At 39.3% G+C, this 27,407-nt stretch overlaps 1 protein-coding gene across 5 annotated transcripts in view; it reads right to left on the bottom strand.

The window, feature by feature from the left end:
- Nucleotides 1–27,407, bottom strand: part of tafa5a (TAFA chemokine like family member 5a) — a 137,719-nt gene that overhangs the window by 27,858 nt on the left and 82,454 nt on the right. For 3 of the 5 annotated variants that reach the window (XM_069164816.1, XM_069164815.1, XM_069164817.1), the window contains exon 3: nucleotides 24,401–24,427. The exons of the other annotated variants lie outside the window; for them this stretch is intronic. In XM_069164816.1, coding sequence (XP_069020917.1) covers nucleotides 24,401–24,427 — 27 coding nt within the window. The remainder of the gene's footprint in view (nucleotides 1–24,400; nucleotides 24,428–27,407) is intronic. 5 annotated transcript variants of the gene reach the window in all.

The following is a 27,407-nucleotide window of genomic DNA, read 5'->3' as shown; positions in this document are numbered from 1 at the left end:
TTTTTCTTTCTCATGCTTGTTCCTTTCCAGTCTATTGCCTTGCCTGATTTTCATAAGATTATTCCACCCGTTTGGCGGCCTTGATGAGTATCTGCTCACTAAAAGCTGTCAAGCCCCCTTTTTTTTTTTTTTTTTTTTTTTTAAAAAGCCTGAAGTTTTTTTTTCTTTTCTTTTTTTTTTGGTGATGTGAATTTGTGTCCCAAATAGCTCCTCTGCACTCATGAAACTTCAAGAGGCAGAAATAATGAGATAGCATGCTGACTGACATTTCCAGACCTCAGCCTTGTGTCTGTGTGTAAGCGTGTACGCTTGTGTAAGTGTCTTAAGTTGTGTGAGTGTGTGTGTATAAGAGAGAGTCACCTAATTAACTTTTGCCACCATGAATACAACATCTACAGCAACGATCATGACAATACGTGTAATCTGCCTCCTTTTTACGTGTAGGCTATTTTAAAACTTTGATATTACAAACACGAAAGACACTTTTTCATTTAAAAAAAAAAAAAAGAAAGAAAAAGGAAACAGAAGCTTTAATGTGATATTCATTACAATTTTTTTTTTCCAAAACAGAGATAACAGCCTCCTGTTGGCCATTTGATGTGCTAAATTATCAGTTTTAACAGAAAACACAGCAGGTTTCTCTTTAATGCTCTGAAATTAAAGTTGCATTCTCAGTTGTAAAATAAAGTTATCTTATTCTGCAACAGATTATTGTGCAGTTTTTCTTTCCTTTCTTAACTTTCACCACTTCATTCAGGCTAAAAAGCTGCCTTTGAGTAAATAAGGACACAAACATTAGGCCTTAAAGTTAGCATCATTAAAGGGAGATAAATTCAATGAAGGAATAATTGGACATTTTCTGGTTGCTTTCTTATAAAGAGTTCGAGAAAGGAAACCACGCTTATGTCTGCCTTTTATGACTGGAGGCTATTAGCATGAAGACTGGAAAGGGAGCTAACCGGACTGTTCAAAGAAAAGGAACTCCAACCACAAGCAAATCAAAAGCTCACCAACATATTAATTTGCACCTTAATATGCAAAAAAAAACAAAAACAAAAAAAACACTGCACCTGTATTTGTTACTTTTAAACAGAGCATTTGGAGGGTAATGTAAGCAAGCTGCCTGCTATAACGGTAGCTTTTTTTTTTTTAAATTTTAGCTTACAACTTCTGACTGCTTGTTATTGCAGTATCCATTGTTAGAAAACATATTTACACACTGCAATGTAGTTCATTTTTTGTCAATTCCTTTTTCTTGAGAGTATCACCGTTATGTTCACTTTCGCAACAAATTAGTTTTACAAAAAAAAGAACATAATGAGTGGTATTTTGTTTGTGCTCGATGTCTTTCATTCCCCTCGAAATGTTGGTGTTTGTAGTCATTCAAAATGTAAACATTTTTTTTTATACGTCATGCATTTTATGAATGAAAATATTTGAAAATTGAATCAATACTACAATCATTTTTAAATAACTTTTTTCAACCTACAATGAAAACATTATTTCAATATATACTGTACGGTCCACGTTGTACAGTAGGATATATTTTACAGATTTGCTTCTGAAAAACCTGAGAATCGTGGCATTGTGACACTTTCTTTGTTCCCTCATGTCCAGATTTCTAAACTGAAGTCTGGTTGCACATTGCTGCGTCCAGGCTACAATACATCCTTCCTTCCCTGCAAACTATTTATGGTAGTTGCCATTGTGGTGCATAACTGGCAGGTTGTGTGGCGTGCCATTGCTCGGGGCTTGTTTTTCTGCGGTGTGCATGCACATGTGTGTGTGTGTGTGTGTATGTATTGTGTGTGTGTGTGTGTGTGTGTGTGTGTGTGTGTGTGTGTGTGTGTGTGTGTGTGTGGTTGTTTGTGCACTGGCCACCAGGTACTGCTGATATCGTTCTTTCACAGATGTGCTGTGACATTTCCTCACAGCTGAACGCCAACAGCAACTTCAGATTATTGGAAACACACGCACACTCACACACACAAAGACGGAGAGCCCAAAGGCACTGTGAGCCAGAGGAGGAAATGTCAGTGTGAAAAGGACTCTGTGGGGAAGAGATCATTTAACACCAGTGTCTAGAGAGGCACCAGTACATCAGCTGTGAACAGTAGACCCCTAACATAATACACCTGGAAGCAGCTCGACACAAAACTGGCTATTTAATATGTTACAGACAATATTTGCTTTGCATTTCATATTGAAGCCACGTAACTCCGATTTATTGAGTAAGAGAATATGTTACAACCCTTGCCAAATGCAATAAAAGAATCAGGAACCCACTCAGTACACACGAAGTTCTTTGTGCCTTGAGAGTCAAAAAAGGCCATTCAACCACAGAATTCATACAGGGATCAAAATGACCTTGACTTGTGTTTTCTTTGACCACTTCTGCAAGACTTGGTGATTTGCAAGAGCCACGCATGAGGACTGCAAGGACCATTAGAAGGTTTACACTGCAATTGGCAAGATGCAAGAGCAGAAACATTTACACTTAGTCTGAGCAACAAAGTGCCCTTCTGTGCATCAGAGCCCACGCTGTGATAGTCTGTCCTATAAGCACACGCACCTACACAACACATATGCACAAAATACAGATATTTACAAAAACTTGACCTACTTTTAGAATAAAACAAAGCAAAAAAAAAATAACTATGCAGAAATACAATTCAAATTTAGCTCATGCTTTTTAGAGTTTAAAGAGTAACTTTGAAGGGCCCATATTTCACACTTTTCTGGTGTTTTATTTGCAGTCTTGGTATGCAAAAGAATATCTTTTTTTAGGGTTTTAAATACCAAAACTCATCTCAATATAGTTTTAAATCTCTCTAAAGCTTCCCTCTGGAGCTCTACCAATATCAGCTGTTTTATACAATGTTTTATGTATATAACACAGCCCATAACACAAATATGGGCTGTGTGCATTTCTCTGTGGACTCAGCCTTTTGACACTTTCACAGGATTTATACAACATTCAGACCTGCTTCATAAGAAAAAAAAGAAGGGGAAGTTTGAATTCATGCAGTATGGGACCTTTAACACTAAATCCACTTTTCTGAGCTGTTAAGGGCCACAAAAGGTTTGATGGATGCCGTAGCAGCAATCCACTAAGGATGGTAAGGAGAGTGGCAGTGGGGTAGCCACTGGAGAGGTGGAGTTGTGAGTCTGGATGTGAATACATCTTTTTTTCAAATTCGTAAAGAAGGCGAGTTTAAATAAACATGGGGTGTTTAATTGCATTTTGTGATACTACTAAAAGCGTAATTTTATTCTGCACTAAATGCAAACTAAACCCATCAGCATGTCATTACTATCATTGGTTTTCTTTTTTATTATCTCAGCTGCATGATGTTGGTTTTGGAGACTGACTGCCTTACGTGATGTGCCAAAAATTAACTGCTGTCTGACAGAGGCAACTCATAGTAAGTGAAAAAGAATTGCTGTTTGCTTACACTGCCATTATCAGCAGCTGAGTGAACAAGTCGTAAACAATGCAAAGAGCGGGACAATGTGACAAATGGGCCGCACCAGGATAGTATGGCGCCGTAATGATGGGTTGTGATGACAGTTGTGATCACGATGAGGCCGATGGTAATGAAGGTGACTGTGTTGAAGTTGATGATAAATGACACAGTGACATACTTAAACTAAAGTAGAACGATGGCTCGAGGCAGCAAACAGAAATAAACACACTGCTATAATTAGATTGCACACGTATAGTATGCCTTCTGTTAACTGCTCATGTGTGTACTGATATATGAGCAAGGTGCACGTATGAGTGTGTTAATGTGAGCTAATGCGTGCTCCATGATGCATATGAGCACGCCTTAGAGTCTGTTAATAAGGAGTTTGTACAGCTGTTGGAGGCTCAGACCCTCAAGACGCCCCTTCTCCTTCCCGGATGTTGATGATTCTTGTCTATTTAGCCTTATTGACCTCTACATCCAAACTAATCCGCCTTAAATTATGCATAACCTTTCACTTGGCAGAGCTCCCCATAAATCTGTTTATTCCCCGTTTGCTCCCTTACAAAGCCCGCTAAACAAATTCCAATTAAGCAAAACAGCAATACAGCATGAATGATAATTCAACTGAGTACAGTCCCCGAAGCAGATATAAGCATAATCATTGCTGGTATGTGTAAGGCAGCGTATAAAAGACTGCTTGGTTTCCCTCAAATCTGGTTAGTTCTTATTATTTTTTAGGTCATTTAGTATTTATGAATACTGAGTGATTGCAAACTGGTGTGTGAGTGCCTCTTTTTGTCCATCCATGTGCACGTACAGGCATTTACAGACCTACTGTTTCTCTTCCATGCCTTCTAATACTTGTACTCCACTCCATTTCAGTGGGAAATATTGTACATTTGAAAGTGCTATTTGTACTTGGGGTTGTTTGCACACTGCTGGATGAACTTGGGGCACCATCAGACGTCTCCCTGATGGTATTGCATGATGGATGACAAACAAAATATCCCAAGTGCTCGGACACCTTGGCACCGTACTGTAATATACAATCCAAACAGTGGATTTTAGTGTTAAATAATTAATTAAGTACAAAAAAAGAGAAAAATAAAAGCCACACTTTGTTTCACCTGTTTGGCACTTTTTTTGTGAAGCAGCAGCAGTTGGAAATGTTGGGTTTTCGTCAGTAATAATTTAGTACAGGTCTGATGTGGCACCAGGAGAATAATTTCTAAACAATGAGGCTGATATCAGTTACATAATACTGCAAAGTAAGGCTGTCTTACACCCAACCACAGAATCCTTTGTGCGTGAGTTGGAAACCTGAATTCAGCACGGGAATGGCGGGATTTGCCAAAAAGAGTGAAACGTACGACAGACTGGTAATTACAAAATAAAATATTTTGAATGGCTGTTTCACAATTAAAGTATCAAAGTAGGGTTTATTTTATGATTAACTCAGGAATCGTAAAAATGTTATTGGGTTAAGGAGATCCTGTAATGTTTTAATAATATTTGATTGTTAATATAATCAAACTGAAATATTGGGCCAATTAGCCGCGAAAGAGGAAAAAACAAAGATCCCTGATCCAGAGTCTGCAAATGGCAAATCACATTTTACGACCCACAGTGCACACTGGGTCGTAAAGTGTCATCAATATTTGACGCAAGCCCAAATAATATTTGTACAGTCCCTTAACGAATGACCTGAGTACGGGTTCTGATTGCCTTTCAGTCAGCAGTGTGTTGACCAGCAAAGTGTCACTGACCAAAACGGTTCATACACCCTAAATTTTTCTCATAAAAAAATGTCTGCTATGAATGCCTTAAAAGGCATGTAAAATATTTATAGAAAATGGATATTATAGATAACCCCATAAAACACTTTTAAAGCTTTACTTTCTGCCTTAAGCTTGTGGTGTCATTTTCATTCAGGCTGCAGGCTGGGCGGTTGGAGCTGGAACGAGCTGGAAAGTTCTCTGCCTACATTTCTTCTTTTTTTGCCACCAGCGAAGAACTCATTGACTATTCAGCTTCTTCAGTTCATGATAATTTAATAATTAGAGCAAAAAAACAAAATGAAATAGTAATGGAATATGCAATGTTTTGAGCCAAAACACTTCCCCCGCTTAAGATAAAGGAAGCTAATCATGTATCAGGCAATAATCTTAAGCTTTGATTCAGAAAAATAAAAGGAGTCGCAATGAATCTTAATGTTATCAGGAAAATGGAAACACTGCCGAACAAAAGCTCATCTTGCAAAAAAAGTAAGAATAAGGTAATACACTAAGTAATAAAAAAAAAAGTTTGAACGCAAAGACATTATGTATTTGAACCATTATTAGTTTGTTCATCGTTCAAGTAATTTTTACACCACCAGGTTCCATATCGGCCTGTTTTCATATCAAAGATATTTTCCTTTTATTTTGCTGAATTACCTTCATTTTCCCAAACTCACAATGAATAAGATAACTTTTTTTTCAGCGTTTCCCAGCACTTGCTGTTGTTTGGATTATTTAATGCTGCCTCTGAGTGTACTTTTGCAAAGTGTTCTGATGAGTAATATATATATTTTTTAAAGGCACTTTTCTTCCTGTAATAACAAAGACTAATCAGACTTCATTATTTACTTTTAAAATTGAAACTTTTCTTCCCCTCCTTTCTCTTTCAGATGCGGTTTTCACTCAATACTGCAGTCTGTTAATGATTTCCTTTGACAAATGTAAGCATAGAAAAGCCCCCCCTCCTCCCCCCCCCAAAAAAAAGAAAAAGAAAAAAAGTGCTTCTTCATGAAGAGCACGAAAAAAATGTGAGAAGCGGGGGCAGATAAGGTGTATTTAGAAGCATCATTTAATTCTGACATAAATAAACTGCCTCTTAACTTTGAATTTTAAAACGCCTTCTAATGTTTTGTAAAATACACATTCGGCTGCACTTCTTTTAGAGGTTCATATAAGACACCATGATAACTCAGATGGACAGTGTTGACGTCCAGCGTATCCGGTATGCACCAGGTGTCCTTCACTCGGCCGCATGTGTACATTACAAAGGATAAACGGTCCAAATATATCTGTTCTGGTACTCTGGATTTCCAAGACCTCTCTCCATTAAGTGTGAGCGATAACGGGGCCCCAGCTGCAGCTTCTGCCACCACTGTTGCTCCGAAGACAGAGAGAGAAAGCGAGGCAGAGAGAGAGGTACAACTGATTCTCCACCCCACCCCAGCGGTCTTGACCCAGTTAAGACGGTTCTGTGACTGATAACCGATGCAGAGGCCGTCAGACAGGCTTTATTGAGACAATAAATGAGCTGGGACTCTAGTCGCAGCGCAAGGAACATTAGTTATGTATTTAGAGTACTGCTTGGCTGAGCCCTGTATCCGTCCTCCCTTCCTCTCCTCTCCTTATCCTCCACTCCTCCCTCTCCGCTGACGTCTGATGTCACTTCCTCCCAACCTTGCATGGCAGCTGCATCAGGAAGCAATCTAGCTCTCACTCCTACACAATTCGTCCACCTCCGCACCCTCGCCCTCACTCCTTGCCAGAAAAGTGCTGAGTTACAGATCAAAATCTGGCCAATCTGCCTCCACTCTTGATTCTATCTTTTTTTCCTCTTTTTTTTCTACATCAAACCGCCAAGTTTAGATTAATGCCAGAACTTTCCCACTCCAATTTTTGATGTGTTTTTACCTCATGCAGCCCCTGTTCATTGTCTTTGTGCAGCAGCTGGGCCAAGTTGGAAAGTGAAGATGGGGATGGTGCAGGTTTGGTCTTGAAGAACAACAAATTACTTGAGTTCTGTACCCGAGTCCAATTCGGAGGTTTGAGTAAGACATGTACTTTTAGTATTTTACATACATTTATCAAAAAATATGATGTAAAAAATATTTATTCAAAGCAACAAAATGTATTATTTGCTGAGCAGTGGCAACAACGGCCCGTGTTGGAACAAAATTTAATTACAGGATTCTGGTGCATGTGTGGAATAAACCCAACAGCAACTGCTCTCAGGGTCCCTATAGCTACGAATCTCAGGTTACGCACATATCCAATGTTCTTTTCTACTTCTGGTAAGAAAGAAATACGACTGAAAAATATCTGGATATGGGCAGACTGGGCAAAGGCCAAGACGTGCTCTTTACATACTGGGCTTCAGTTCATTGTTCACTGTGTCCACAGGCTGCTGTGGAAAGATTGCAGGTCTGTGTGGACCAATGAGAAGACCGTAATGTTCCTCTATTTAATTTAATTGTATATATTCCTGTAATTAACAGATGAAAAAAACTGATATTGCCCATTTTCTACCATTTTCTAATAAAACGCGCAATAATATAGGATAGAAACACACATGCATAGACATGATAGAAATACACATGATTTTTACTGTGCATTTTTTTTAATTGAAAATGAGAAATTCTAACTCTAAATTAACGAATAGCCTCTACTGTTGACACAATAGCAATAAACACCACTTCATGTAGTTCCCTAGTAAGAGACCCATGTGCAAATGAGACAAAGCTGTAGGGATACACAACAAGACTATTTCAATAGTCTTGTATGAATCAGCCAATGAAGTAATCTCCTTTGTAAAAGCTCATTGATGGTAATGAACAGTGTTATGAGGACATGGAAGAATAGACTGATGATTACGAGACTTGTGCATTATTTCACATCCGCACGCATACAATACATCAATAACTACCACAATTAGAGGCACTTGGCACACAATAATGTTGCCTTATTTCGCAATGAAATTAGGTTGAAGAAATCTCCCTGTTCCAGCCGCATGAGTGTGTGTTTCTTGTGTGTGGGCATTTTATTTAGTAAGGGGGGCTAAGGGTTGTGGAGTTTTTAACTTGACATTTCCAAGGATCAGCGAGGATCAATATCAAAGGTTAGAGAAACAATAACCTCCAGCTTGTTGTGACGTACAGGACGTCTGCCCGAAGCCGTTACAGTATATTCTCCATCTGCATCGATCAAAGACTATGGTATGTTTGTCAGCAACCTACAGATGCACGCTGAGGATGTTTTGAGCCCGAAATCTTTTTTTGTGCTCCCGGAAAATGGCAAAAATATTTGCAGGGTGCAAGCTGGGTCCATGTGGTTACTGAAAAGGTGGACTTTTAGCTACAGTCGATTCAAGCCACAAAGGTCTGTGCCCATTCCTTCCGTCTTTCAACAGCCATTGTATTCCGAGCAGAAGTCGAGTTCTTCTCAGAATCGTTTGTGTTTGTCATTTCACCAGCAGCGGAGCAGAGCGTCTGAGTGCTCGACATAACAACAGGGTTGAACATGCAGTACTGTGCTGGGCTTTCTGCACTAAGGAAAGCTGCCAGTTAGCGGCGAAAGGTGACAGTAAAACCTCAGAGACCGGACCATTATGAGGTCCATCAAGCGTGCTAAGGGGAGGGGGGCATTGTGCACCCCCAGATTGTAAACAACAAATCGATAGCTCATTTGTCATTTGGTTTAGACGGAAACAGGTTTTTTGGGGGGAGAGATCCACTTTTCCAATCCAAATGAACCAATCAATCTCGGCTCTCTCTTGGGCCAGTGAGCAGGGTGGAGAAGGAGCCGGAAAACCACTCTATTTCCCTTTTCTTACTCATTTTTTCCCGCACCAATGTCTTATTGCCTTTCTTTGCTCATCTCTTTTTCACTCTTGCTAATACTAGCTCAAGCCTCCAAAGCATATTTCTGCCTGTTTTCCCTCTCTGAGTGTGTGTCTGTTTCTCCTATCTTTCTACACCACCACCCACGTTGCTTTCTCGTGATGCATTTGTAATCCAGAGAAGAGAGGAAGAGGAGGAGGAAGAGAAAGAGTGAAGAAGAGAATGGGTTCTACTGTTCCGCACTGATGGTATTTTGTGTCTAAGTGGGGGCCAGAATGTTCCTGCCAGAGTGCCGCTGACGCTGAACGGGGCTGGCAGGTGGATTATACCTTGTGCTGCTTTGTCCCTAGACAAATTTAAAGGCAGCCCAACGACTAGGCACCATGGGAGAATGTACAAGGGAGGTTTGGCCTGTCTTTCCCTTCCTTCACTCTTTTCTCTTCCTCTTTTCCTAAATCCATTCTACTTTTATTACAAGTTCTGTGGTGGATATGTTTCCTCGCACATTATTTTTTTACTTGTACACACCCACATTCAACCAGTTTAGATTCACTTTCTCTAATTCCATAAAAATAATGTCAACTCCTGCCTTGTATATAAAACTAACATATATTCGACTCCCCACTATGTTCTGAGCATCTGCTTGGCTATCTACATAAGAGAGTGTAGGGGCTGGGATCAAGTGGCAGTGTATGAACATGATAGTGACGAACAGATAAGCTAACAAAGCTCTCAGTGCTCTTCAGACAAAACAAGTGCTGCGCATCAAGTGTTAAACATTACCAACATCCAAAGAGACTCTGAAATGGAGGCCATGATAGTGAGCTTGAACAACTCCTGTAATATAAGTGTTTGTTTGGAAACCCGGTGAAACAGCCTGTGGTCTGTTAACTTAACAGTACTCAAAGTTTTTTTGAAACAAAGTTCTTGCTGATGTTTTCAGCAAGAGTTCTCGTTTCTTTAGGAAACTATGTGTGAGGCCCCGTTAGTCCATAGTGATGATCAATATTTTCACGTTACATAATTTCATGTGTATAAATCTAGGGCTTTTCATTTGAAACTGATACAGGAAGTATTGACTTTGTATGAATGCAAAATGCAGTAACTTTAACAGGGCAAATGATAGCAGATTAAAATTAGGCTTTAAAATGACATCATGAATCAATCAATGTACTGTAATTAAAGTGCGATAGTGTGAGCATAAATTCATATTTTGACTCTTTTGGAAAATGACAGTAATTTTATTTCATAACATGAGTTCACCACAAAAACACAAGACTACTATAAATTTCTACTGTAAATGATACCAAATTTAATTTATGAAAAAATATCCATCAGTCTAATTGTGGGATAATTTGACCACTGTTTCTACAATACGATAATAAGGTTCTATTGAAAAAAATTACATATACCAGGAAGAGAAGAGCCAGTAGAAACGAACAATGGTGTGGCAGAGACAAGACATCAGTGATTGATCTGTGGTGATGAACTGCATATTTAATTACAAATAATCCAACATTCCAAAAAGAAGATGAATGCCTAAAAGATAAATAAAGACTCCACTAATGAAAATTGTTACTATCACTATTATTAATATAATTATTAATAAAAAAAATGACACAAAAGTGGGATATAAAGTATTTTTTTTCTTTTTCTCCTTAACGAGCAGCAAAGAGGTTGCTCTAAGTGCATGTAAATCACGAGATAAATGAATAAATGAAAGGCCCACCGCATTTTAATAATGCTTTTACACTAAAGGGAAAACATTCTAATAGCATTTCCAATAATTCTCCAGTAATGGGAAACTGCAAATGTAGCTTTTTTTTAAGCACTAATTATAAATCTACAGATCCACAGTATATTCCAATTTAATTAAAAAGGAGCAGTTTTTGTCGTCAGTATTCTGGTTAAACCATTCAATAAAGAAACGTACATGAACACGAATACAAAACCAAACAACCAACAAATACGAACCAAAACGTCGTTCTGGTGAGAGACTTTTAGCTTTTCGCAGCTGCTAGTCCTCTCTATCAATACACACATGCAGCAGTACACACACATACTGTAATAAAATCTTTCCAAAAAGTTAGCTCCCAACGGGTAAGAGAAGTTTTTGGAAAAGAAGACAGCTTCAAATGCTTGATTAAATACACGACAAATTAACACCAAAGGACAATTTATCACTTCCGTACCCGTGTATGTGCAGGGTTTTATACGGCCCAACAGCTGTGTGCACCGTGTGATGTACAGTAAACAAAACCATTTCTGTTCTGCTCTCCTTTCCTTTCCTTTCCTTTCTTGCCCTTGCTGTTTCTCTCACTCACACGCACGTACATGCAGTACGCCCTCTCCTCTTTCCCTCTCCATCTCTCTTATCAGTCGGTATGAGTCCGGTCTCTGGTGGCTCGCTCCCTGTGGGCTCTGTATAACTCTCTGTATTGACTCTGTCCTGTCTCAGGAGATGATCTTCGTCTCCCACGGGAATCACACTTCTTATGCACGTGCACCCTTGCATACATAGCAAAAACAGATACACACACTGGAAACGGGGAATTATGTGCGAGTATCGCCTTACAGTATTACAGTATTTGAACGCTCTATTATAGTTGTCTTCATCCCAGTGTATTTACAGTTACAGTGATAATACATGTTATGGTATAATTGCTTTACATGTGAATACGATTTGACAATACACAGTGGCTTACTACGTTGTATTAGTGCACATCAGCTTTTTATATGCACAAACTCAGTGTCCCAATTGTCCAACCTGAAGCTGCAACTATTACTGTCCCATAACAAAAATATAGCATGACTGATAGAGCATGTCCTTTGTGATATTATTACCTGATTTGGGGTTGTCATGGATTTGTTGGTATAGTTATACTATTGGCCACAACGTTGATCAAATAGTGACATTCAAGGGATCAAAAATATCTTGTATGTTTTTCTTCAACCTTTGAATATCAATATCTAGTCTAGAAAATCCAATTAAAGTTAGACTGCACAGCTGACAAAAGCAGTGACTACAAACTCGATTCTCTACACATGAAGTAGCCAGGTTTAAGTCCCATGTGATAGCAAGCTTTGCCTCTACTCAGTGATCTGGAGCAAACACTCAGCATCATATTTACAAAGCTATTCTAAAATGTGCTGTTCATCCAACAGGTGCTTTTGCCAGGAAGAGGTTTGTCTGCAATCTAAACAGCACCTTCAAAGATAGGGCCACACTAGAGTTTGGAAGAAGTAAAAAAAAAACATAGCTCTGCTGGTAGAAGTCTCTTGAACTTCTGGCCACACCTAACAACACAGGTGGGCTCTGTTACCATCAATCAGCAGGGCAAGCAGGATTATTAAGCAACGGTTACACCACAAAGTGATACTGTGAAAGCCTGGTGACGAAGTGACTACTCGAAGGGCTAACTCCTGGCAAGCTGACTGTGAACTTGTTAAAAGGCCCGGCAGCGTCGGTTACAAAACCTCATGGCTTCACTCTGCTCTTCTGTTTTTATCCGTGAAGATTCTTAGTTATGCAGTTCAATCTGATCAATGTCCTCACAAAGATCCAGTTACCTTTGGATGACGCTTAGATTAAACTCTACTTTTTAATTTCCCTTGACATTCTTTTCACCATTGCACACCATTATGTTCAATAACAAAAGTGTGGTCTCTAACTGGACAATAAATTCATACAGTTTACTCAAAAAAACATATTTGTACCATTGATTTCATTGTCGTAACTGAAAAAAAACCTTTACTCAATCAGAGGAGGTTAAATAAAACCGATGTTGCGACAAGATCTTAAATTTTGGAATCTCTGGCTTTCAGCACTCTCGAAGATCAGCTCTGTTTAAGACAGCATATCAATAAGAATGTCCATTGAAAATAGAAAACAACAACGCACCAGCTTTATGATATCAAAGAAAGAATGGATCCGTGAGCGACTGCAGTGTGTAAATACACAAATACAAATGTCCCTGTTTTCATCCTGCTGACCTCTCTCTGCTGTCCCCTCCACCGCCTCCAACAGGGACACATAGTTCATAAATAGCATACATTCTGTCGCTATGCAAATTAGTACATTCATATTAATTAGTGTAATTAGTGCCAATGATGAGGAGGTGGGGCCATTGGCACACTCATTAGCTCCCTCCTACACAGCTGGACTCCATATAATTATATAAGACCTGTTTACCCAAACACCTTTGTTTGTTTGTGAGTGTGTTCTCAGTCTTCTGTCCTTGTGAGGACATTTTATTTTATTTTCAGATTTTCCAACTAAATACATTTTAGCCTCGTTGGGTTATTTTAGCTATTAACAGGTAGTATAACATAACAGTAGTATGTTATATTTACTACTAACAAAGCAAGTTATATCATCATAAGCTGTTTTTGAAATTACAATTAGTAGCATTTGTTAGCTATAAAAGGGGTTTGTAATCAGCAATTGTATTTAAAAGTGATTGTAAAAACCACAATAAGCAATTGAGGTACCAATAACTAACAAAGTTACAAAAGTCTGGTGTTACGCTCAGAGAAGAAGTCTCAAAACAGCAGGACAAAGACAGCAAAGAGAAAAGTGTAGGCAACCAAGCACCGTTGGGAAAAGGGACATGTGGTGACATATATTTTTTACTAAGGGTAAATGTGTTTAGGTTTGAGGTTAGAATTAGAAACAGGTTATGATTAGGACAGACAACTTATGAAGCAGTGATGAAAAAGTTAGGACAAGCAGTGTGTGTGTGTGTGTGTGTGTGTGTGTTTGTGTGTGTGTGCGTGTACAACTTTTGTCATTCTCCGTGAGTAATGATGCTTATATGTGTGGAATGGGAAGCAATTTTGGATAGATAAAAGAAGATGCAACAGTTACTGATCAATTTTCTTATCGCGCAGGGCTCAGTGACGACTCTGTGCTGTCTTGAAGCTGCTGAAGTTGAAAGCTGATTTGTGGAGTGTGATTCACTTCCCACAACATATAGACTGAAGACCTTTTGAGATGGGGTTCCTTTTAAAGAGCCTGTTGGAGTAGGGCCCCATGATTAGAAGAAAAACTGCAAAAAGCAGAGGGCACATTTCAATGACTACTCAAATTAATTATCACCTTGAAGTGCTTGCTCAACTAATAGCGGGAATAACATTCATTTGGCCGTGTTCACAGTGTGATTGGAGATTTTACTTTGCGCAAGGATTTGTTCTGTTAACCTTTATTTTTAGTAGCTGGCATCAATAAATAATTCTCACAACTTTTTGGTGTCATTACAAAAAACCTTGCCATTTTTTATATTAAGTGGCACCAGCTAGAATTAAAGAATAATTTATTCATTTCAAAGCAATTGTGGCATTCAGTCCTGGCCTTCACAATGCAGATTACTGCTCATTTTCTCGCCTATGATAATTCACCTACCAATGCCAGGTGTAAAACAGTCACTGAAAAGATGGATCGAGTTAGAACCATCAGGACTCTGTATCCCAAGGCCTGCAATTTCAGACAACTGCTCTTCTACAAATTCTTTCATTCCATTAAACAGAAAATGTGCGGTTTACTTCAAGCATAAACAAAGGCTTTCAGATCTTTTAGAATGGATGCAGTGAGAAGCATAGGAAAGATAATCTTCAACGTGTTGGCTCTCTTCAGTAAAGTGTGTGCATTGTAATGACACGGCCGAATCAATGCATTCATGACCAGAGAATCTAAACCATGGCACCATGTTTCCAGAAATTATACAAAAGTATGAAAAATTCATATGCAATAAAATTGTGTCACAACCCAGCTCAAAAGGAAGGACAAAATGTGGAGATCACACGTGATCATGTAAAGTAAAATTAATGTATTTAAGAAAACTTAAGTGTGACGTCAGTTCATCAGTAATATGTGTAGTGTGTCGACGTATGAGGATGTGTGGATGTAAGAACCAAAATGAAACCTAACCAAGTCAAACCAAACCAGAGACCTAGAGGAGGAGAGACAGACTAATCACATGGGCCAGCTTTTATAGCCTGGAAGGCCCAGGTGAACAGCATCAGCTCACGCCCCTCACGTGTCAGACAATTTGCCCTCCAAGACGTGGGAGGGGCGTCACAATTGGTTGGTAAATACCCAAGAATACCTAAAAAGTAATAATTCTGTTCTTCAAAAGGGACACTATGTGGTGTACAACCTACCGTTATAATTAGTGTCACAACCATGGTCTGGCAGAGCACCAGAAAACATAAAAACAACAGTTGGCAGAAAACCCATTTTGGTACGTAACACATTTCAACAGCGCTGGCCTTTAAAGTGCTATATCCACGATAAGTGCTCATACAAAGTGTTGTTCCCCTAGTGACCAAACCTCTGGCCTCAGTTTAGACTCAGAGAGATTTGCGGGGAGCAAGGTTTGCTCGCCTGCGGGTGTGCGCGCAACACACAATCACCCGATGTGAGGCTTTACCTCTTCCTTTCCCATCTATCAATTGGGACGTGCCCTCTGCTCCCTCAAATCAGTCTAGCCTGGTCCCATTACACCACAGTTTATCCATTTTTCAGGGAAGAAAAAAAAAGGGAGCAATTCGAGGTTTCACGTGGAAATGTTTTGAATCTTGGGTTTACAACCTGCAACTTTGGATGTGGTAAATATATTTGCAGATCATTCAGTCAACATCCAGTATATATATATATATCCCTTATAGTCACCACTTTTTTTCCTATTTCTCGAAGGTAAATAGTGTGAATACCCAGAAGCCATCTTCATGTTGATGTGATGAGACTTTTTCTTTGACTGCACGTCACCAACAAAACACGTCAACTGCATTGGAAGCCTTAAGTGCTAATACATGGCATTGGACTGCTAACAATCTGGGTTTGATGGTTTGATAGTATTTCTTCCAAGATGGAAGCCACAGTCATCCTGAGACACAGTTCTGCCCATGACGTTGGTCCGCCTCATAGCCCACCTTGTCCCAGTCATTTCAAGTCATAACCTTGTTTTTACTTGTAACAAAAAGGTTTTTGGCCTTGTAAGGCAGCACGCTGTTCAAACACAATATGAAAGGACATTTATTTGCAACTGTTATGAAAGTGAAATGATTTACAAGTCAATTTGAATCCATGGCTTCTTTAAGCAATTTAACTATGCAGCTGTTGGTCTATGACCTGATTTGTGCTTCAGATACACAGAGAGAGAGTCAAAACACAGCATACAGTAGATGTCAGGTTATGACAGCACCTCCTGCTAAAAGGAAAACTGCTGTTTCAATTAATATAAAAAGCACTATTTCAGTATTAGAAATGCACGACTACAGCAGGAGAGCACTTCAGCAGACACTGGTAATTTGAGCTTTAATTGTGTGTTCTTTAGTCAACAGTGAATTGCGCAAGTAAACACAAAAATGGGGAATAACTCATTTCACATCACACTTAAGCATTGCTATTACAGTGAGATGGTGAAGTCTGTTGCGCATCTGCACAGTGACATTCTGACACCTACATACTGTAAATGCCTCTGCTGTCCCCCTCACCTCTCTGAGAGGATTATTAATACAGAAGGACACTTTGGAGCTAACTTAATCAGATGAAGTGAGTCGCGGAATGAAAGGCAACGAAAAAGAGAGGGAGAGAACAAGAGTGTGTCTGTGTGAGACAGCAAAAAAAGCAAAGAACACACCACATTAGTCCACATATGATTTATTCCCCCCTCTAGGTGAAGGAGACACCATTTGTATTAATTTGCCTTTATTTTTATCCTAGCTTCATCTTGCCTTCCCATGCCTGTCACCACCATACTAATATTATTTTGGCCATGTGATGTCTCATAACTGGCTCTTATAAAAATTGCCCCAGCGCGACAGCAAAGGGTGACGCATCGGGAGTAGAGGAGGGGCTTTATTTTACTTCATTCATCTGAATTTATTATTTTTTTTCTTTAAACAGGGAGATTAAAAAGTTCCTCTGGACAGGATGGTGCGAAGGGTGGGGATAATGACGTCTGTCCTCTTACTGAGGGACACCACAGTACCACCACACATCCACACATCCACATTTTTATGTGCGTGCGCACTCAACAGAAGGCCTGGCTCTTTCATTTTTATTTTTTTTATTTTTTATTACTGGCAAGGTGAGCCAGTGGTGCTCCAACCCAAGGACAAAGACAACTGTGACCACAATCCTCCTCGCGGGGCTTTGCAGAAACAATTAGGTGAGAGTGGAGGGGGACTGCAGTCGTGTTTCAGGACAGTGCACACGCACGCACATTAATACAAGACCAGAGGGCACATATAAGCTGCAGTTCTCGACACAGAAGTAGATCCACATGATGCGCAAACACATATTAAAGACAATTTGTATTGGCTTTGTGCTGGCGCTGCCTTGCATAAAGACTGGAAGAGGGCCTACCTTTGTTTACATGTAGCAACACAGAGACCAAAGTATAATAACAGTAATTTGCACTTTTAATGTGCAACAGTATTTCTTAGTTCAGACCAACCCCACCGATATATAGTCAGGTACATAACCCCTCTGTGAAAGAGAGCATTGCCATTTTTAGACTTAAGTTTGTGTACAGATTAAACAAACAAGGCATGTGTTAATTCATTTAGATGTTGCCGGGCAGGTTTTCTTATCTTTTGATAGAGTCAGGCCTGTTTTTGCGATATGCTAGATAAACAGCTGCTGGCACCAGATTCAAATTTTCTGTGAAGTAAGTACGTATGAGTCCTCTGGGGCTGCCTCTTAATTGAAGATTTTCTTGGTCAACTAATATCTTGTCAGTTCAAGCGAATAGTTGTTTATTATATGAATTAAATTATTCAAAAATTATATATCATTTTTTTGGGGGCCATCAGAAAATGTACCAGAGCTGACAAAGAATATTTTAGATAACGCTAACACAGAAATCACACACACGAACCGAGCAGCCTGTTGAAGACTACGGTAACAGTAAGAGCAGTACCGATTCTGAAAGTGTCAAAATAACCAGCAAGGAGACTGAAAATTGAGTTCATTTATTTTAATACAGTATACTGTATCTTGGCCTAATAGTGAATGGGTCTAGTCTACTACCAAATTATTGACAGCTGGGGCATAGGATGACCTATGTGTGTGTTTTAACTAGCCTGTATGGTTAGAGAATGACCTCTGCGTTGATGATGAGAGGCAGAGACACCACAGTAATCTTGTAATTGAAGTTTTAGAAAGGAAGCAAATAAGCATAATTTCCACAAACGTCCAAAAATGTCTCTTTATATTTCCTTAAATCAACTGCCTAGCATGATTTAAAGAAAAAACAAAATAATAAAAATACAATGCACACAGAACTGTTTGTTCTTTTAATTGTTCATCTTTGTTTTCCTGTCTCCCACACAAGAGTCCTTGCATTCAGCTGGTGCATCTATCCAGCCGAGTGCACCCAGCTGCACGGCAATTACAGGTGGGGTTTGGAACAGTACACAACCCAGAGACGCATACATTATTAAATGAACCCTTGTTCAGATGAAATTGCTAAGCCAGCCAATAAAGGTAAATTACCAAAGACAAAACGCGGTGGCGAGGAAGAGAGAGGGGCCTGCCTGAAATTGCATTGCATTAATGAACGACATTATTTCTGAAAATGGAGAGGAAACACGGAGATGCACCTATCAGCACAAGACAGAACGAGGGGAAGGGAGGGACGAGAGAGTGAGATGGAACAGTACATTGACTACCTAATTATGCATTTTATCATTTCAGTCACAATAGAGTGCCTCCCTTCTTTAGTTGCCCAGTGTAGTTGTGCAGCTGTTCCTCCGCTGCTTTAATGAGGAAGATAAAGAATAATCACAACCACGTTACATTTACATCCACTGACCACCAAATTGCTTCCCACCGCACCAACACGCACACACATACACCACTTCCCAATAATGTGAAGGCCACGTGGTCCCATCATTTTGAGTAATTACATGAAAAGGGACATAAAAGCAATTCGCTTCATCTTGTTTTTGTCCATCATTAAAGTTTGTATGTCCTGAAATTAGCCAAAAAGAGCTTAGCAGAATCATACAAGGCAGCAAGCAACTGCGTTTACTGTGTTGTTGCTTGTGTTTTGATACTGTCGGAGTGAAGACTCGTACATATGACCTCCCCTTTTCTCTTTTCTATTGACTTTCCCCTCACGTCCCTGGCAGTCAAAGCTTGCACAGATCCTTGACTCCCGGCAGGGCTGTAATATCATGTTGCTGGCCCATCACATCATGTCCCCTGCCTCCATCCATCCATCCATCCATCCGTCCGTCCATCCATCCATCCATCCATCCATCCATCCATCCATCCATCCATCCCACAACCATTTGATTCCCTTTGGCTCTTTAAGAGAAAAGAATAAAAAGTAACTGTAATCACAAGTTACTTGTGTTACAAGGAAGATGAGTGGGTGCAGGAGAGTGGAGGAGATATACACTGCAGGGATCTGACACCCATCATATGGAATCAGCACCTCGTGAGTAATGGGGGTTAAAAGGGGAAAAAGCGCTTCCCCGGTGCCAGATGGGCTAGAGTGTGTCGGATCGGAGTTGTGAGCGAGTGAGCGAAAGAGCGGGTGAATGAATGAATGAACACTTGCAGCCCTTCTTGGCAGCCCCCTCCGTCAACAACAGAAATCAAATGGCACGGGGCGGGGGGGGGGGGGGGGACTCGAGAGATGATTGGCCCACCTCATCTGAACTACCATCAAGTACTGGCAGTGAAAGCCGCTTCACAGTCCAACAAGCGAGCATGTTTCACAGAGGTTGTCACAGACCGACATTTAGACAAATACAGAAAATTACTGGGGAACAAGCTGTCTTTTTACATATTGCATCTAAATGTTTGCCAGAAGGAAAACAAATTTACATCTGCGTGTGGTGCTAAGAGATTGTAGCATTTTCTGAAATGCTTGTAGATGACAAAGTGATTGCATTTTTTTTTTTGGCCTGAGGTGATTTCAAGGAAATTATTGGAAAACTGAACACCCAATGCTGGAACACTTAAAATGTTGAAAATATATTAAATATGATGCTTTTCTGCACCTCTTTAGGATGTCTGTGCTGCAAATTACATTTCACTTCACTGAAGAGATTATTAAGTACATTTTTATCCAATGTGATGCAAACCTTTGGAGAAAAATTCATCTTCTCAACCCACTCCAAAAAAAAAAGATGATTATAAAAGAAAAAAAAAAAAAAAAGATGAATGCTGAGCGTAGTTTATTAGACAGCGGCCATGTATTTTTTTTCCCATCATTTCTTATGATTGTTGCCAGGAGTAACTTGCACTGCATAGGATACCACAAACAACTGCACATTATTATTCTCAGTTTTCCATTGAATGACTCAATATACTTTGGTTTTCAGCCAGAATTACTGTGGATTGTATAAAAATTGAATTTAAATTGCAGCTCAAATAACATAAGCATCGTTCTGGCCACAGATTTGATAGACTTGACGTCACCTAATACTCATGTTCACAGATATGTCATTTAACATTTCATATAATTGTCACTGCTGCATGTGTAAAGTGATTATTGCATATAAAATGTCATGGTTACGTTGCAGCACTGAGCTACTACGACAACGTTCATGTTTTTCATTATTGTAGTAACCCGCAAACTCCTCAAATACAGTGAAGCTGACTTTGCTGCTCTTTGTTGTGACATTAATGCATGTGATAAACAAACATATATGTGATAAACATACTGTATGGTATGTAAAGATAAAGGGATCTGGGGTGTTAAAGTGTCCAAAAATGCAGACCGAGCTATGGATGGAATTCAGGCATTGAGACTTGGGCCGGTGTACCAAGGTCAGTACAAGAAAGATGTGAAATTATCTGACTGCGAGAGTGCAGAAATAAAAATGGCTAACACAATAAAAAAGATGTTTGTGGGCAGTAAATCACAGTTTTTTGCGTGCAACTGTTGTGGTTTATTTTTGAGAAGTTGCACAATGTGTAGGACTCATTAGTGTTGCATTGTTTACTGCACCAAAAGTTAACAAAGTTAGCAAACTTTAAAGAGAAAACTACGATTACTATTACTATCTAATCACTATGAGAAAGAGAGCCCCATGTTTAAGTATACATTTGTTTACATTTTGGAAAATTACATGCGCTGAATTAACAATTGTTTTTTGTATCATTCGATATAATAATAAGTATCACCGCATTACTTTAAAGAAATCTGTTGAAGATGTTTGTGGGCAGTAAATCACAGTTTTTTGCGTGCAACTGTTGTGGTTTATTTTTGAGAAGTTGCACAATGTGTAGGACTCATTAGTGTTACATTGTTTACTGCACCAAAAGTTAACAAAGTTAGCAAACTTTAAAGAGAAAACTACGATTACTATTACTATCTAATCACTATGAGAAAGAGAGCCCCATGTTTAAGTATACATTTGTTTACATTTTGGAAAATTACATGCGCTGAATTAACAATTGTTTTTTGTATCATTCGATATAATAATAAGTATCACTGCATTACTTTAAAGAAATCTTAAAAATCTGATGTCTCTCAGGGAGGCTCTTAATCTTTCCAACTCCTGCCCTGTTTGTCTGTTGTGTGTTATCAGGATATCATAATTACAAGATCTGGATCTAGTAGTTTCAGATTGTTTTTTCAGAAATATGAGATCCGAGTCATGTAATTATACGAGGTGGAAAACAGAGTGTGTGATCTATGTATGTCGATTAAGAATGTCAATTTCCATTAAAATGCTTGGACGTGTTGTTTGATGTCCTTAGGTTTGGGCCTGACAAAAGCTTATTTTATTACAGTATTCGCTCATTTTTTCCAGTATTCAATGGTAAATATTTTGTCATTCATATATAGACTTTGCTGTAGACAATGGAGATCTCCAGTCATTCATTATTTCACATGCCCAGCCTTTTTTTTTTTTTTTTTTTTTATATTGCAAAGCATTTTTTTATCCTATGTTCTTTTACATCCTGTCACTTTTACAACAAATGCACTATGCTACTATGTATTCTATTTTATACTGTTGTAATCATAAAAGCAAGAGTGCCACCTAAAAATACCCACATTTTATCAATAAGAAAGCTAGGACAACACACACACCATACGAGTGAACACATAGTACTGGATGTGGTAAATGTTGCCAAATTCCCTGAGACACATACCCGTTGTAAAATCAAAATAAAAAAAAAAGATAAATTAGTGCCATTAGTGCTATTATCCAATCACAATGTTTCAGCAGTAGTTAACAGACTCATTGACGGCCTCATCCTGCTGTAAATTGTGAACTGGGCCCCAAGAGAAGAAGTAATAATTTATTAAATGTTCATAGCCCGTAGCCTCGCGAACAGACATAGCCCCTTGGACATGCGTTCATGGAGGGGGGGGGGCTTTTCTCTTCCAATTAGACCAGTGAGGTGGAGATGGTGAGAGCACGGACCATCAACCATGACAGCGCCCGTGAGCAGACTCGTGGGAGACGCAGAGGACAGGCGGCAGGCATTTAGGAGGGGACTCGGCGGTATGTGCAGTCAAAAGGCTGCGCCAGTGTCCTCGCCACCCTCGGCTGCTGACGGGGACGGTGTCAAAGATGAAGATATAAAAAGAGAGACAGAAAGACAAGTAGAAAATGAGGGTGAAAGGCGAGAAACTGCCTTTTTTTAAAAAAAAAAAAAAAAAAAAATTGTATTCACATATGCTGATGTATTTTATCTTTGTGATTTTAAGTGAAGCTACCGTGTCATGTTACTATGTGTTCTGTGTGTGTTGTAGGAGGGAGGATGGGAGTGAGTGATAGTGGAAGCTGACACATGTTAGCTATTTAAGATTTATAACACTGAGATGTGAGGATGACTGAGATGGGCTCACCAAGTGATTGGTGTGCTGGCCTTGCTAAGATTCCCACTTTATGAAGAGCTCTGTAATACTTCAACACAAGAACCTGATGGCTCATTTGAAAGCCAGACAGAGCACATGAAGGCGATCTAGTGAGCCAACATCCCTCTTCATGAACACTTAGCACGGAGTTGATCTTCAGCTGAATGATTTGGCATTAAATCAGCACACAACTTAGCAATGATGATACATAACTTATCCCCCCCTCCCCCCCCTCCCCCCCACCCCACCGTCCATGCAGAACAACATTACTGGTGACTCACTGTTGCTCGGGCAACATCAGATTTCTGCGTCAGAATAAAAGCACACCACGACAAAAGCAGTAAGAAAAAAACAGAAGACCTCTAGTTACTGAAAGCGTCAGGTAAATGCAATAAGCATTTTTAACGCTTTTCATTATATCGGCATACGCTTATCAAGAACTTTTCAAGAGAACTTTAGTGGCCTCTTTCTCATTCGACCCGGATTAATTATAATAAAACACAGAGAGCAAGATGCACAACAATCGGGCATCAATAACCCCTGACGTTATCAACATCTCAGAACCTTGGAACACCTGGGTCCACTTCATCACAGTGCGCCTGCAGATTTATGAACGCAGAGTGCAATGAGTTCTGGATAGAAGGGATAATGCAGCTTCATTAAGAGAGAGCATAGCGGCTTGCCTGGATGCATTATGGCATCTTTATTAGCTCTATCATCCTGGATATTAAATATTTACAGTCAATGTATGCATGTGGAATCACTCCTGCGCACACGCACACGCACGCACAGTGGACTATTTATTCATGTTTAGCTGCATTAACAACCATAATTTAAAAAGAAAAAAAAAATGATGTGGGAACAATCTGATTGAGCAAAAACGACTGCGGCCTACAATATAATGAAATGCTTAAGTTTAGTTATCGTCCATTTAAAATATGTGCTGGCAAAGTGCAACAATTTTGAGTATTACATAACCTCAATTTTATCTGTGGAAGTAGATCTCCATGAAAAGGAGTTACAAAATATGTGTAACCTCGCTGTGTGTGATCAGTTCATACAACTTTGCTTAAGGTTTTTATCTCAAATGTTTTCCGACTCATATACATATTCAATATATATTATTGTATTTACAAGTCATCATTTATTGAGAAATTAAACAAAAAGTGTTTTTTTTTTTTTTTAAATAGCTGTGAAAAGTGGATTTGCCTTATTGAGGAATTCAGCAGGGAAGAGGCTCCAAAGCAGCATAATGCAAGGTTAATGGACGGATAACTTACTGTAACTCTGCCACAGAATGAAAGCCAGAGCACGACATTTTGTATTATTTTTATGCTAATGTACACCACTCGTCAGCTTTTTCACCCTACGGGGAAAACACAAGCATTCTTTTGTATTATATTTCTGCTTGTCATACTGAAAAAAACAATACAGTGTGTGTGTGTGTGTGTGTGTGTGTGTGTGTGTTTGTGTGTGTGTAAACTCACAAATAAGCTGTTTTGATAGCACTCGCTCTGGAGGGAGAGCTCCGCAGTAATTTTTTTCCAAAAATTCAGAGAGCCCAAAGAATGGGAGGAGGGGAAAAAGGAAAAAAAGTATTAAAAATAACACAGACAATGATCATTTGGGACTTTTTCGTTCTCATTCTCTTTCTTATACCCTGTAAAACCGATGGCTTGACAGTTAGAGCAAGTTGCCTCGATGTTGTTTGAGCAGTGTGTGGGGGAGGGAAAACTCTCACTCATCACTTTTAGTTTCTTAGCACCCTTTTCACCTTAAAACAAATAGCAGAAAAAAATAATGCAAGGGAGCAGTGCAAAATACTTGCTCATGTCCTGTGAGGTAACTGAGTAGCAAAATCTATATTGTTAAACGCCTCCGCAAATTTGTATGCTACCTATTTAATTTATTCTAATGAAATGTCCATCACTGGGAATAAAAAAAAACAAAACAGCAACTTACATCTGATGAAACGTTTAACAGATCTGGGAGAGTTCCGATTAAAAATTTTGCGTGTAAAAATTAAATCTTTATTTATCACTGCCTGAAGACCTTTCTTCACTTCATTCTAACACTTTATTCTCTGACTTAATTTACAAAGCGAATATAACATAGATTTCATGCCACCCTATACATACATTTTTTTGCGTCAAAGTGCCCCATTGGCAGGCACAGTGGACAACAAACTGGCAGCAGATGTAACGTTTTCACTTGTGTCCTCAGTACAAACCTTAAAATGAGTCATTTGCAGGCCATGTTTTTTTTCTGTCTTATTTTCCTGAAAAATTGTCTTTTCTGTTTTTTTTTTTTTTTTTACCATATTTCAGTAGAAATTGTTTGGCGCAGAATTACAGGCCATAAATTCTGATCGATGCTTCACAAGGAATTCACACCTCGTGTAATACAACACAGAGACTGATGCCGACAGACAGATTCATTGTGCTTTTTACAAAATTATGTCTGAAACTGGGGAAAAAAACAAGGGAACACTGATTTTAGCTAGAAAAACTGTTATATAGGTAAGATTGTAAGGGGAGGGATCGTGGATTTTTTAAAATTTATTATTATATTGTCATTATTCAAGATTGGATATTTTAGCAATATTGAATGATAAATAAAATGCATTCAGCAATTGAAAAAAATGTATTTTGTCAGTAGCACCCGTATGAATTTTAAAGTACAAGATGCAAAAGAGACAGAGTGGGGGATTCGCATGTCCTGCGTGTGATCAGTATATAAAAAGCACCGTGATTTGTGTCCCGCTCCAGTTAGGAGGCTGCAGCCTCGAAGCCAGCACACCCAAGGAGAAGCATGCCACCTCAGGCTGCGGTCCCCCATCTGCCTGCCCTCTCCTCCTCCTCTCCCTTTGACAAGGCCGCAGCCCATGGTCATCAGTCTTCTCCCTGTGCTACACTAGTGTGTATGTGAAACAGAAACAATAAAGGGCAAGGAAAAGAGAAAATAAGAGGGGAAGGAGTGACATCACAGATTCCCCACTGGACCATCTTTTCCAGTCCCGGTCCCCCTGGACAGCGCTGCGATAGCGGCTAGCTTGCTGGCTATACCAGGGATGATATGACATGTTTTCCCAAAAGACCGCGCCCCCCCCCCCCCCTACTTTCCTCCCTGTATCAAATCAACCAGTGGGCTGATGCATATTGGAGCTCTGGTAATGTCCAATAGCCCAGAGACTGAGCCTGACGCATACTGTTGCCTCTATCACCGCCTGATTCACTGAAACAATTCCTCATGCAAGCGAACCAGGGATGTGCATCTAGTGGGAAGCCATTCATATGTATAGCTGGCAATGCAGCTTGATAGAAATGACAATGCAAGTTATGGGTTAGCAATAGTGGTACTTTAAGTAACAAGAAGCAGCAATACCACAATATGAAAACTACATTAAGAGTAAAAGTGTGACATTGAAAAGGTTACAAAGGTAATGTTAGAAAACATGTAAATATCATAAGTAAAAGCAGGCATTATGCAAACCAAACAACAACAACAAAAAAAGCGTTGCTCCTTTGATGGTGTTGTAATATTATACAAGTATAATTTTAATTATGTAGAGTAGTTTAATCTTCACAACACCCACCCTCATGAGGATAGTTCTAAAAAATAATTTATATCCTAAAAACCTTATTTTTGTAAAACAACTGAAAAATCTGTCAGCGCAGCAGCAAGATTTTCTTTTTTTACACTTTCATTTACCGTCGTTATTATTGTGTTGCGGTTAGAAACAAGCCGGTGAGCGCAGTGGAACATGTAGCAGTTAAAGAACCAGGTATTTCCCGCAGGTGGTGACCAAAACATAGATAAAAGAGAGAGTATTGAACTTCCATTCACCAGGTGGGCAGAAATATGAATTCAAATTCACACTCATGTTGCTACTTGACCATGTGAAAATTGTTCACAAAGTTGCTAACAAGGTAATTCTTCTTCTTCTTATTATTATATTTCACTGCTGTATTCATAGCTTGTCAAGACTCAGTTACAAACTAAACTTACTTTACGGGGAGCACTTTTAGCCCTCAGAATAACACATTATATTCAGCCCCAAGCGTGAAAAGTACATCCATGTATGACTAGCTCGGAGGTAAAGTCAGTATATGCTCGAGGCAACGTACTTTTCACACCTACGCGAGGCAAAACGTGACTCTGACCCGTTATGCTGTTCTGGACTGTCGAGTGTATTGAAGGCTTTGGTGTGATGTTGGGTTGATATGTTTGTACAGCAGATCATACAGTATGTTTTATATCTTAAGTAGTAATTAGTAAAGTAAAAAGTATAATATTTGTTTTTGAAATGTAGTGAAGTTGTAGCATAACATTGAAATACCCGAGTAAAGAACAAATACCTCAAAAATGCAAGTCAAAGTATTATCTGCAGGCCTAAGCTTCTCAAAACAGGACTCCCTGCTGAGCTCCTGATACCACCACCACAACCACGTGAAGCTCCTCTATGTCTGTGGAGTGGAGTCCTGCTGTAGCTGT

The sequence above is a fragment of the Embiotoca jacksoni genome, unplaced genomic scaffold, assembly GCF_022577435.1.
Source record: "Embiotoca jacksoni isolate LCO1_2020_lvr unplaced genomic scaffold, fEmbJac1.0.p SCAF_32, whole genome shotgun sequence".
In the NCBI taxonomy this organism is placed as follows: domain Eukaryota; kingdom Metazoa; phylum Chordata; class Actinopteri; family Embiotocidae; genus Embiotoca; species Embiotoca jacksoni.
The sequence above is the reverse complement of the archived record's forward strand: the minus strand, read 5'-3'. Positions and strand labels throughout refer to the sequence as shown.